General features: G+C 37.7%; 1 protein-coding gene across 1 annotated transcript in view; it reads left to right on the top strand.

Annotated features, from left to right (window-relative positions):
- The window catches only part of INO80 (INO80 complex ATPase subunit), a 65,651-nt gene extending 54,893 nt beyond the window's left edge, over positions 1–10,758 (top strand). The window contains exons 31-36 of the mRNA XM_070757076.1: positions 343–445; positions 2,958–3,046; positions 4,058–4,213; positions 5,964–6,123; positions 7,498–7,713; positions 8,777–10,758. Of these exons, the coding sequence (XP_070613177.1) occupies positions 343–445; positions 2,958–3,046; positions 4,058–4,213; positions 5,964–6,123; positions 7,498–7,713; positions 8,777–8,982 (930 nt within the window). The 3' untranslated portion in view covers positions 8,983–10,758. The remainder of the gene's footprint in view (positions 1–342; positions 446–2,957; positions 3,047–4,057; positions 4,214–5,963; positions 6,124–7,497; positions 7,714–8,776) is intronic.
- Positions 10,759–12,017: the final 1,259 nt, after the last annotated feature.

Below are 12,017 nucleotides of genomic sequence, written 5' to 3'. Positions count from 1 at the left end.
ATTGATGATGATGATAATAATAATAATAATAATAATAACTATTATTATTATTATTATTTTAATTTTATTTATTTGTATCCTGCTTTTTTATCTTTAGAAATAACTCAAAGTGGTGAACACATCCAAACCCCCTTGTCCTTCCTATTTTCCACAAAAACAGCCTTGTGAGGTGGATTGGGTTAAGAGAAAGTGACTGGTTTCCTATGTTTGTTCATAAATATCAGTCTAATCTACAATATATTTTAAAATGTGCTTTGTTATGTGGTCTCTAAATACTGCCTTAAAATTCAAATGCTGTCTCCAATATTAATATCCTGTGGTTTTGTTTTCTGTTGTTTTTAGATTCAAAGGATGGTGATTTCAGGTGGCAATTTCAAACCAGATACCTTGAAACCAAAGGAAGTTGTTAGTCTACTTTTGGATGATGAGGAACTTGAAAAAAAATGTATGCTAAATCCTCTTTCATACACAACACATTTGTGTGACAAAATGTTGCTATTTTTACTTGAACAAGTACTAGAATTTGAGGTGGATTATTTTGACATTAATTTGCTGCAGAATTAAATCTTATTTTGGCATGTGATTACAATATGCATTAAAGTGCATTGTAATATGCATTACAATATGCATAAAATCTGTAAAGAAGGGGGATAAAACCTTCTTCAGATATATTAATGATAAGAAGAAGAAAAACTGCGGCATCACGAAGCTTAGTACCGGGAATAATACATGCATTAATGGGAATAAGGAGATCGCTGACCATTTCAATAGCTACTTCTGTTCAGTTTTCTCAAAAGACACCTTACAAAATAATACTATAGAGGGATATAGCATTGCTTCCAGCTGTACGGATTCAGCTCCAGTGATCTTAGAAGCCGATGTCTTAGAAGAACTTGAACGATTAAAGATAAATAAGGCAATGGGTCCAGATGGCATCCACCCCAGAGTTCTTAAAGAACTCAGATCTGTCATTGCTACCCCCCTGACTGATTTGTTTAACCAATCCTTGTTAACAGGAGAAGTTCCTGAGGATTGGAGAATGGCCAGTGTTGTGCCTATTCACAAGAAGGGCAGTAGAGAAGAAGCTGGTAACTACAGGCCAGTTAGCTTGACATCAGTTGTAGTTAAAATGATGGAGACTCTACTCAAAAAGAGGATAAATCAGCACCTAAAAAACAATAACTTATTAGACCCAAATCAGCATGGCTTTACTGAAGGCAAATCATGTCAGACTAATCTCATTGATTTCTTTGACTATGTCACAAAGGTGTTGGATGAAGGTGGTGCCGTGGATATTGCCTACCTGGACTTCAGCAAAGCCTTTGATACGGTTCCACATAAAGAGCTGATAGATAAATTAGTGAAGATTGGACTTAATCCCTGGATAGTTCAATGGATTTGCAGCTGGCTGAAGCGTAGACATCAGAGAGTTATTGTTAATGGCGAGTATTCTGAGCAGAGTCAGGTTACAAGCGGTGTGCCACAAGGATCTGTTCTGGGTCCTATTCTTTTTAATATATTTGTGAGTGACATAGGGGAAGGTTTGGTAGGGAAGGTTTGGTAGGGAAGGTTTGCCTATTTGCCGATGACTCTAAAGTGTGCAATAGGGTTGATATTCCTGGAGGCGTCTGTAATATGGTAAATGACTTAGCTTTACTAGATAAATGGTCTAAGCAATGGAAACTGCTGTTTAATGTTTCCAAATGTAAAATAATGCACTTGGGGAAAAGGAATCCTCAATCTGAGTATTGTATTGGCAGTTCAGTGTTGGCAAATACTTCAAAAGAAAAGGATTTAGGGGTAGTGATTTCTGACAGTCTCAAAATGGGTGAACAGTGCAGTCAGGCGGTAGGGAAAGCAAGTAGGATGCTTGGCTGCATAGCTAGAGGTATAACAAGCAGGAAGAGGGAGATTATGATCCCACTATATAGAATGCTGGTGAGACCACATTTGGAATACTGTGTTCAGTTCTGGAGACCTCACCTACAAAAAGATATTGACAAAATTGAACGGGTCCAAAGACGGGCTACAAGAATGGTGGAAGGTCTTAAGCATAAAACGTATCAGGAAAGACTTAATGAACTCAATCTGTATAGTCTGGAGGACAGAAGGAAAAGGGGGGACATGATCGAAACATTTAAATATATTAAAGGGTTAAATAAGGTCCAGGAGGGAAGTGTTTTTAATAGGAAAGTGAACACAAGAACAAGGGGACACAATCTGAAGTTAGTTGGGGGAAAGATCAAAAGCAACATGAGAAAATATTATTTTACTGAAAGAGTAGTAGATCCTTGGAACAAACTTCCAGCAGATGTGGTAGATAAATCCACAGTAACTGAATTTAAACATGCCTGGGATAAACATATATCCATCCTAAGATAAAATACAGAAAATAGTATAAGGGCAGACTAGATGGACCATGAGGTCTTTTTCTGCCGTCAGACTTCTATGTTTCTATGTTTCTAAAGTGCTACTATGGAATATTTCTATCTTTGAAACAGAAAATGAGACAAGTCCCCCTTCCCCAAGAGATTGTTTGTCTAAACTTCATACATTTCAAATACAGAAGAAGGACATTTATCTAGCTTAAAACTTAACAATGTAATACAGCCAGAATGATTCTTAAATTAATTTTTTTTCTCATTTAAAACATTTAAAAATAGAGAGGAAGATAGCAGTTTTTCATTTAGAATGAAACCAAGAATACAGTAGCAAAGTTCTTTCATTTGCATGTTGGTAAATTGTTTATATGAGAGGCATTTTGCATCTCATAATGGCTAATTAAAACATTATTTTTCTTGGAGGAAGGGGTGAGCTATATTTGAAAGGGATGTAGTTAGAGGACTATGATAAATAAGACAGACTTGCTTTGTAAACATTAAACTCTGTTCTAATATATTATAATTTATATTTGCATCTGTGCTGTTCATGATCTTTTCCTATACTTCTTAACACAGTGCGTCAACGTCAGGAGGAGAAACGGCAACAGGAAGAAACAAATCGTGTCAAAGAGCGTAAACGTAAAAGGGAAAAGTATGCTGAAAAGGTATTTTGAATAGTCCTTCTCCATTGCTTATATTTATAGCATTAAATATTACTTTTGTGTTCAGAATATTATATTGTCTATTCTATTCATGTTCATTTTTATTCTTGTGCTTAACAGCCAATAACTCAGCCAGAATATATTTTGATTTAAAATCACCAAGGGATGAAAATTACCAATAGTTTTAAAAACATTGTCTGTCTTGTATTGCACAGGTACACAAACCTCAAAATTTATAAAATCCTTCATAGAAAGGGGTGAGACTCTGGTCACTATAATTTGATTAGCACTGCAATCTAAAGACAGCAAGAGAGAGTGAGGGAAGAATTTTCAGTAAGATCAATTTTAGTGTTTGAATGGAATTTTTCTTAAACAAAGCTTGCCCACCTTTAGAGTTAACTTACAATCGAATATAAGATATGAGACTGGCAAAATCGTTGCCTCACAGTTCTGATTGGGATCAGAATTTCCATCACCAAATGATGCAATCATTCAGTAAAAAATAATGTGGCTGCAATTAGGCACTTTTGATTATTTCAGTTGTATTTGTTCTACCAGGACCTCCATCGTAATCAGCCAGGATAGGCGTAATATTGAGGACCAGGCATAAATACCATTTGTTCAGCACTATTATAATGTTGAACAGTCACTGAACAAATAGTCATTAAGAGAACTTATAAAAGGCAAATAATCATGGTACATGTTTTTTCACACTTAGAGGTTATATCCCTCGAAGGACCGTTGAAAGGGATAAAGTTTGAGGTCTGTTTTGTTTCATGGACTATTGGTAAGTTTTCTAGTAGTACCTCATCCCAGCATGGACGTGGGACATAGTGGATTATTTTGTCTGATCTATCAGGACTCTTAAATTATTATGGAAGTCATACATCAGGCAATATTGTTTTTATCCTACTGCTTTGTATTGTGCTGGTGAACTGGCATATTGTTAACTTAATTTCTAAGGCTTTGGTATATTTTCAAGCCTCCTAATTTCTTTTTATAATTTAATTTCAGAAAAAGAAGGAAGATGAGTTAGATGGGAGAAAAAGGAAAGAAGGCATCAGTCTTGTGGTCCCGTTTGTTCCATCTGCAGATAATTCAAATCTTTCAGCTGATGGTGATGAGTCTTTTGTTAGTGTGGAGTCTGCCATGCCCAGCCCTTTCAGTGAGGTAAGGATCTCTTTAGGAAACAACTTGGCCATTTCACAAATAAATTTATTATAATTTATAAATAAATAAATTTATAAATGTATTAGGAAATACACATATTTGACAGTATGACTCGGAAACTCCAGATCGTGCAGAATGCAGCTGCGAGAGCAGTCATGGGCTTACCTAGGTATGCCCATGTTTCACCAACACTCCGCAGTCTGCATTGGTTGCCGATCAATTTCCGGTCACAATTCAAAGTGTTGGTTATGACCTTTAAAGCCCTTCATGGCACTGGACCAGAATATCTCCGAGACCGCCTGCTGCCGCACGAATCCCAGCGACTGATTAGGTCCCACAGAGTGAGCCTTCTCCGGGTCCTGTCAACTAAACAATGTCGGTTGGCGGGCCCCAGGGGAAGAGCCTTCTCTGGCGGCCCTGACCCTCTGGAACCAACTCCCCCCGGAGATTAGAACTGCCCCTACTCTCCTTGCCTTTCGTAAGCTCCTTAAGACCCACCTTTGTCGTCAGGCATGGGGGAACTGAGACATCTCCCCCGGGCATATACAATTTATGAATGGTATGTCTGTATGTATGTTTGTTTAGAAAATGGGGTTTTTAAAATATTTTTAAATTGTAATTTAGATTTGTTGTAAATTGTTTCACTTTGTTGTGAGCCGCCCCGAGTCTGCGGAGAGGGGTGGCATACAAATCTAAATAATAAATAAATAAATAATAAATAAATGACAGCAGAATAAACATTTATGCGACCAGTTTAGGAGCAAACAGAATATAAGAAACAAAAGCCAAGGTAAACAAGAGTAATAGAATAAGTGATGGAAAGCAAGCCCCTACTAGCTTGTCTTCTGATGAATGCACATTGAGTGACTTACACAAATCACTGTGGTGAGCCCCCTCATCCCATGAGAAGCACTATCATAGCGGTGGTGGTGCAGTGGTTAGAATGTATTATTGCAGACTACCTCTTGCCCACAGCCTTCAGTTTGATCGTGATAGTCTCAAGGTTGACTCAGCCTTCCCTCCTTCCAAGGTTTGTAAAATGAGGACCTGGATTGTTGGCAACAATATGCTGACCCTATAAAGCACTTAGAGGAGCTGTAAAGCAATGTGATATATAGGTTTAAATACTATTGAATTCCAAAATTTGTTTATTTTTCCCATTTATAAAGCTGCCCATGTCAAATATAGAAAATTTCAGACAGAGCATACAGAATTAACTTTTTTTTTTTAAATAAATTTTATTGATTTTATAAGTTTACAAAAAACAAACGTATAACAGTGCACAGTGCATGTGCCCATCACCAAACAACACACACCCCCCATCACCCCCACCACCCCTATGGAAGGATTCAAAGACTTTTGAATTATTTGTCTATCTATTGATCCTTGGCTCTATCTTGAACGCTTTTTTTTTTTACTAAAAGAGTGATTGTAGTTTATTTTTCGTATTTACATCACAGATTCTACTTAACATATAATCTTTTACCTTGTAGCATACAGAATTAACTGACAAAAATAACTAATCTGTGTTCTTTGAAAGTAAGTAAAGTTTATTGAGGAGAAGAAGATACAAGTAATGGCTAAGGAAAGCTAAACAAGGCTAAACATTGGTTCTCAGAGGGATGTGTTTGGCACACAGGCATTGCCACTTGTAGCAAGAAACTTTTGAGTCATGTGTTGTCAAAAAGCATGTTTCATTCACTGGTGTAATTTAAACTAACATACAGGATTTTGTTTGTGTATGATTTAGATTTCCATCAACAGTGAGTTGCACATGGGTTCCATCCCCCCTGATGAGAGCAGCAATGACATGCTTGTGATTGTAGATGATCCAGCATCTTCTGCACCTCAGTCAAGAGCTACTAACTCCCCAGCTTCCGTCACTGGCTCTGTCTCTGACAACATGAATGGTTAGTTTTTACCTGTAACCTTGGGCTGGAATACATGCTGGCAATTCTATACATTGCATATTACTATGAGATTTGCAAAACATTAGACAAAAGGCAAGAAAAGAATGTCCTATTCAGATATGTTAGGTCAGTAAAATAGTATGTCCTGACCAATTCTTGATATGTTTGAGATGTTTACTTTTAAATTCAATTGAGAAATTAATACAAGCATCTACAGTGAGTTATAAGTGGGAGCTATGATTGGATTAATTTCTCATTTTGCCAAAGACAATATTGGTGCCTTCTGCCAGATCACTCTTTTTCTTCAACCTCAGTGCCATATACACTAATGAGAAGAATAATAGTGTCCTAACAGAGTATATATGAGTGAAGATATTGTATTTGAGATACCATTTGATCTACATATTATGGGCTGTTCCTTGAAGAACATCTAATGTTTTAGATGGGGAGAGGATTAAATTTTTTTCCCTGTCCTGTTTCTCTTGCTGTGTATGACTTTATACACCTCAATCTATATGCAAAGCCAACTTTTCATCTAAGCTGAAGTGCTCAACCATGGTAGCCTTTTCTCACCAAGAAGGAGTATCAATTGGATCATGCTTGGTTCCTCTCTTCTGTACTCCGGCCACCTCTATTAGTTCCTTTTTCAAATAAAACCAGAACTGTGCAAATAGATTTAGAGATTTATATGAGTATGACAGTGCTGGTGATTTTCAGTTGTTTTCCAAATGATTCCCAATAATGGCATTTGCTTTTTTTTGAAACCTCGGTCATCTGGGTCAATATCTTTATCCGGCCATATGATATAACCCTAAGGGTTTTTTGGGGGTGGGGGTGGGGGTTGGTTTCTTACAGTGGCTGAGATTTCATTAGTATAGATGAGTTAGTAAAAAGAATATTTTTATCGAGACTGTTCTTTTGAAAGCAATAGTTTCGGACTTTTAAGCAGAGTGGGCTAAGCTTTTATAGTTATAGTTTATTAGATTTGTATGCCGCCCCTCTCTGAAGACTCGGAGAGGGACGCAGAACTAATTTATGCACAGAACTAATTAATTTTGAATACAAATCTTGATAACTTCAAGGAAAAGTGGAATGGCTGCTGAACTGATACAAAATATTTATGGAATATTACAATAATAACTATAAATTTAATAACTATTTTCATTATGAAAATAAAGATTGCACGGGCGAAAACATTTCCTTAACTATGAATGTAGTAAATCTGCTAACAAGCTGGTTTGGAGAATGACATGCCTTTAATAAATTGTAGATTGTTTATCCATAAAGAAAGATCTCATTATGCTTATTAGAGGCTGTTCTGATACAGGGTTAGATGTTTACACATTTTTTAAAACTTTTTTTTCTTTTCTTAAGGAATTTCAGTACAAGATATGCCTGTCACAGGAAAGGGTCATTCGGGTAGAAGTCGAGGTCGGCCCAAAAGTGGAAACAATGGATCCAAAAGCACAACTAAAAGTCGGAGCCGAAAATCAACTGCCGGAAGTGCAGCTGCCATGGCCGGTGCTAAAGCAGGAGCAGCTGCTGCCTCAGCTGCAGCCTATGCAGCCTATGGGTACAACGTGTCTAAAGGTAGGCTCTGCACTTGGGGAGTTATCCCAGGAGACCCAATCATGTCTTCCTGAAGGAATTCCTCATATCCATATAGAATTCACATTTGATTCCATAGAAAAGTGCAGTTGGGTATAACTGCCTAGTCTTCCAATCCATATCATTGTTTTTATTACCGTATTTTTATTTATTTATTTATTTATTATTTAGATTTGTATGCCGCTCCTCTCCGCAGACTCGGGGCGGCTCACAACAAAGTGAAACAATTTACAACAAATCTAAATTACAATTTAAAATATTTAAAACCCCATTTTCTAAACAAACATACCATTCATAAATTGTATATGCCCGGGGGAGATGTCTCAGTTCCCCCATGCCTGACGACAAAGGTGGGTCTTAAGGAGCTTATGAAAGGCAAGGAGAGTAGGGGCAGTTCTAATCTCCAGGGGGAGTTGGTTCCAGAGGGTCGGGGCCGCCACAGAGGAGGCTCTTCCCCTGGGGCCCGCCAACCGACATTGTTTAGTTGACGGGACCCGGAGAAGGCCCACTCTGTGGGAACTAATCGGTCGCTGGGATTCGTGCGGCAGCAGGCGGTCTCGGAGATATTCTGGTCCAGTGCCAGAATGGAAAGCATCCCCATTGTGGAATCACCTTGCACTAATATCATTTTTCACCAAAGTAGATGATGGTCGAAGAGTAGGTTTTTTTGTAGTTTTTTTTTTAATTGCATGAATTGCTCAGATGCTTCACACTTAACTATTCTTAAATCTGCTTGGGTTTATTTAAAAGTTAGAAGTTTCTTTTCACTGAAAGCCATAATCAGTTATGATGCCTGCAGGTTTAATACTGTGTTCACTTAAAGCAGGGGTGTCAAACTCTCGGCTCGTGGGTTGGATGTGTCATGTGCTGGTCACACCCACCCCTATTTTAGCAAGGAGGGGAAGTTGGGATATGTCATGTGACAATGTGTCGACGTGAGTTTGATACCCCTGACTTAAACAGTTATATTTCAGGTCTAATCTGTTGAGGAAGTATTTACTATTACTACTACTACATTGTGGTACTCTTTTTCCCCCCCGGCTAGGTATGCCTTCAGGTAGCCCTCTCCAGACTCCACTTATACGACCTGCTGGATTTTCAGATTTTGGATTATCAAGCACCTCTTCATCCTTGAGCAAAGGCAACAGTGTTTGTGGATCCTCTAAGAACTTAAGCTTAGCCAGTTCCTTGGCACCAGAAACCCCTATTCGAAAACAATATAAAGGAGCCCATATTTCAGGTGGGCGGTAGTAATTTTGAATCCCTGGAACCTATACGTGTTCATATTGGCTTTCAAAGTAGCCCACGCCTACCAGCAAAATGGTATATAGATGATGCCTTGTTTTCATCCCATGTGGGTGTGAAGATTACTGCACTACTTGTCAAGAGGTGTTTTATGTGCACTTTCATGCATAGTCCAGATTTACTACCATTGTGAAGAAGAGGGTCTGAGACACAGGGATGCTTGGGCATAACTTCCATTGAGGATTTTTTGGTTTTTTTGGTAACATCCTACAAATCATGCAGGGAAAAAATCCAACTTCCATATGGAACTGGCTGCAAGATCTTCCCCCTTCATTCCTACTCATACCAGCACCCTCTGCCCTCATCTTTCAGGTTTGATGGAATTCAGGCTTGGTTTTAAAATAAGGAGATCAGCATATAAACTTTGGAGGTGCTCTGTAGATTCAGAGGAACCTTCTGCTCTGCGTCTTTTGAAAGAAGCTGTGGAGAAATAATTGGATGGTTCTAATGTGATGAATAGTGAGATACCATAAAGAATAGAATTCAGGTAAAAGGAGAGTTTTGCACTGTGTCTTAAAAAGGATCTTTTGTCAATATCATGCATCTGGATTACTAGACTACTGTTTTATTAGTCGGCCCAACAGTAAAACAGGTTAGAGCTCTTTGCTAATGGCATTGCCAGCTCTGTAATCGTAGAGTGGAGGAAAAAAACCTTTAAGGTCATACATATGCAGGAGTCAGATTCATTAAAATCTTTTAAACTCCCTCAATCACACACACACACACACAAATGTGTTTATATGAATTTAAAGGTTTTAAAATGGAATGACAATTTGTGAATAACTCTAAACAAGAATAAATCAGAGAGAGAGAAACCATCTCTATTTCTCCCCTCATTGTGCCATAGAAGAGCTTTTGGATGATGATTTAGGTACCACTGTTCATTTGTTACACAAGATGAGCAATGCTGTTTTCTTTCCGTTCTGGTCCTTGTTAAAGTAAAACGTCATTCATTCCGATTGATTATGTGTGCATGCGCACACAGCTGGTCTTATTTGTCTGCAGTGTCCACATCCTTCAGTAGGGTTGGATTGTTCCACTGTGGTGATCTAGCACTGTTTGAACGCTCTGTAAAACTAGTGAAGTTGTGAGAGATTAGTGGTGCCATTTGTGCAACTCTGCTCTGGTACTCTATTCTGAATGCACAAGAGCCCTCTGCTTTAGCATGATATGTATACGGTCCTCATTGCACTGAGATGAAGGAGGAGGAGGCGGGGGCGAGACAGTTCTCTTGCCTTCATATTTGGTGGTTGTTGTTTTCTGGGCATTTCACCTTTCAAGGGAGAACCAGGTTATGAGGTGAAGATCTTAGCTAAGTCAGCAAAGGATTTTTCAGTCTCACGCACCTTGCCTGGAATCCCTCAGTGTAGAGCAAGTGCTTCCTGTTGACTTTACTTCTGATTTGCACACCTGAAAATGGCAGAAATAAGTTCAGTTAGATTGATTTAAGAAGAAGAAAAAATTGGAGGGATTAATTGGGTGGGGAGGGATATTTAAGTTAAATCATGAAGATTTTACCCCGCCACCCTCAGATTCACATGTGTATATATACAGTGTTTAGAGGGAATCAGAAAAATGCCAAGCCTTTTTTTTTTCCTCTTTGAATGTGCTGTCTATTTTTATAACTGAGCTTGTATATATGTATAAAAAGAGACACATCTTTCTTTTACTAACTGGAGAAAAGAATCTTAAATAAAATGGAGCAAGATAATTTTATGTAAATTCTGTTTCTGTGGTTTATTTGTTTCTGAGGGCGAAATGATCTGGTGATAGATATAAGAGGATGTCTGTTGTTGACTGCTGCTCTCTTAAATGTACTTCGGATCCTGTGTGTGGACTTCCTCAAATACTTTGCAGGTTATAAATGTAACAATGTTCTCTGTAAATGTTTTTTATCCCCCTTTAACTTATTATCTGCCTTTTTTATATCTAAATAAATGACCATGTGCAGAATAATATTTTGGCCAGGTATAAGAGACCATAGACCCGTGATAGTGAATCTATGGCATACAAATGGGCCTCCAAGACAGTGGGAAAGGCCGTTTTCGCTCTCCCCAGGCTCCTAGAAAGGCTCTGAAGCCTAGTGTGTGCGCAGACCAAAAATGGTTCACCATCACTGCCATAATTTTTTATTGTAGGTAAAATGGAGTGACCTGTGGGTCCAGACCTATTGGTGCCTTTCTTCCCTGCTCATCTTGGGTAGATAATGTTCAGGGTTCCCCCATTATTAAGCTATAGTGATTAGAGAAGTACTAGAAATACTTGTATTCATTCTCAGATCTTTTAATGTGATTGCATAAAATCCAGTTTAAAGCATTTCTGAAAAATTGCTCTCAGATCTCTGCTTAAACACATCCAGCAAAGAGGTTGCTAGTTAGTTCCACTATTTAATTACTTTGGGTCTTAATACTTCTAATATTTCTAAGCCGCCCCAAATTTTTGGAGAGGGGCAGCATGCAAATCTAATAAAGAGTGCTATGTATATTTTATTTTATGTACGCTGAGAGCATATGCACCAATACAAATTCCTTGTGTGTCCAATCACACTTGGCCAATAAAAATTCTATTCTATTCTATTCTATTTTTTTCTCAAAGCTAACCATTTATCTTATTATTTTATTGCTTTAAAACACAGCATAAATTTTAAAAGAGTATCAGAAAATCCCAAAGAAAATACAATAAGTGCATTAATAATAATTAGAAAAACAACAAACGTTTAGAAAGTAATCTTGGTTATACAAAATAATTTAGGTCAATATCTTTATTATATCAACATATATATGAACCATGTGGCCTTTGTCTCAATCTTGACAATTTCATGACACATCTTGAGAAGTGAAGAAATAATTTTATGGGTAATAATCATAACTGAAGAATAAGAGTGCAGCTTTTAAGTCCAGTGAATAAAGAAATCCATGTTTAACAAAAATATGCTCCAGATGTTTTCACTGTACCCTGCCTTTTCAACATCCAATGCCAAT

This window comes from Erythrolamprus reginae, chromosome 1, assembly GCF_031021105.1.
Source record: "Erythrolamprus reginae isolate rEryReg1 chromosome 1, rEryReg1.hap1, whole genome shotgun sequence".
In the NCBI taxonomy this organism is placed as follows: Eukaryota; Metazoa; Chordata; class Lepidosauria; order Squamata; family Dipsadidae; genus Erythrolamprus; species Erythrolamprus reginae.
This window is presented reverse-complemented; position numbering and strand designations above follow the sequence as displayed.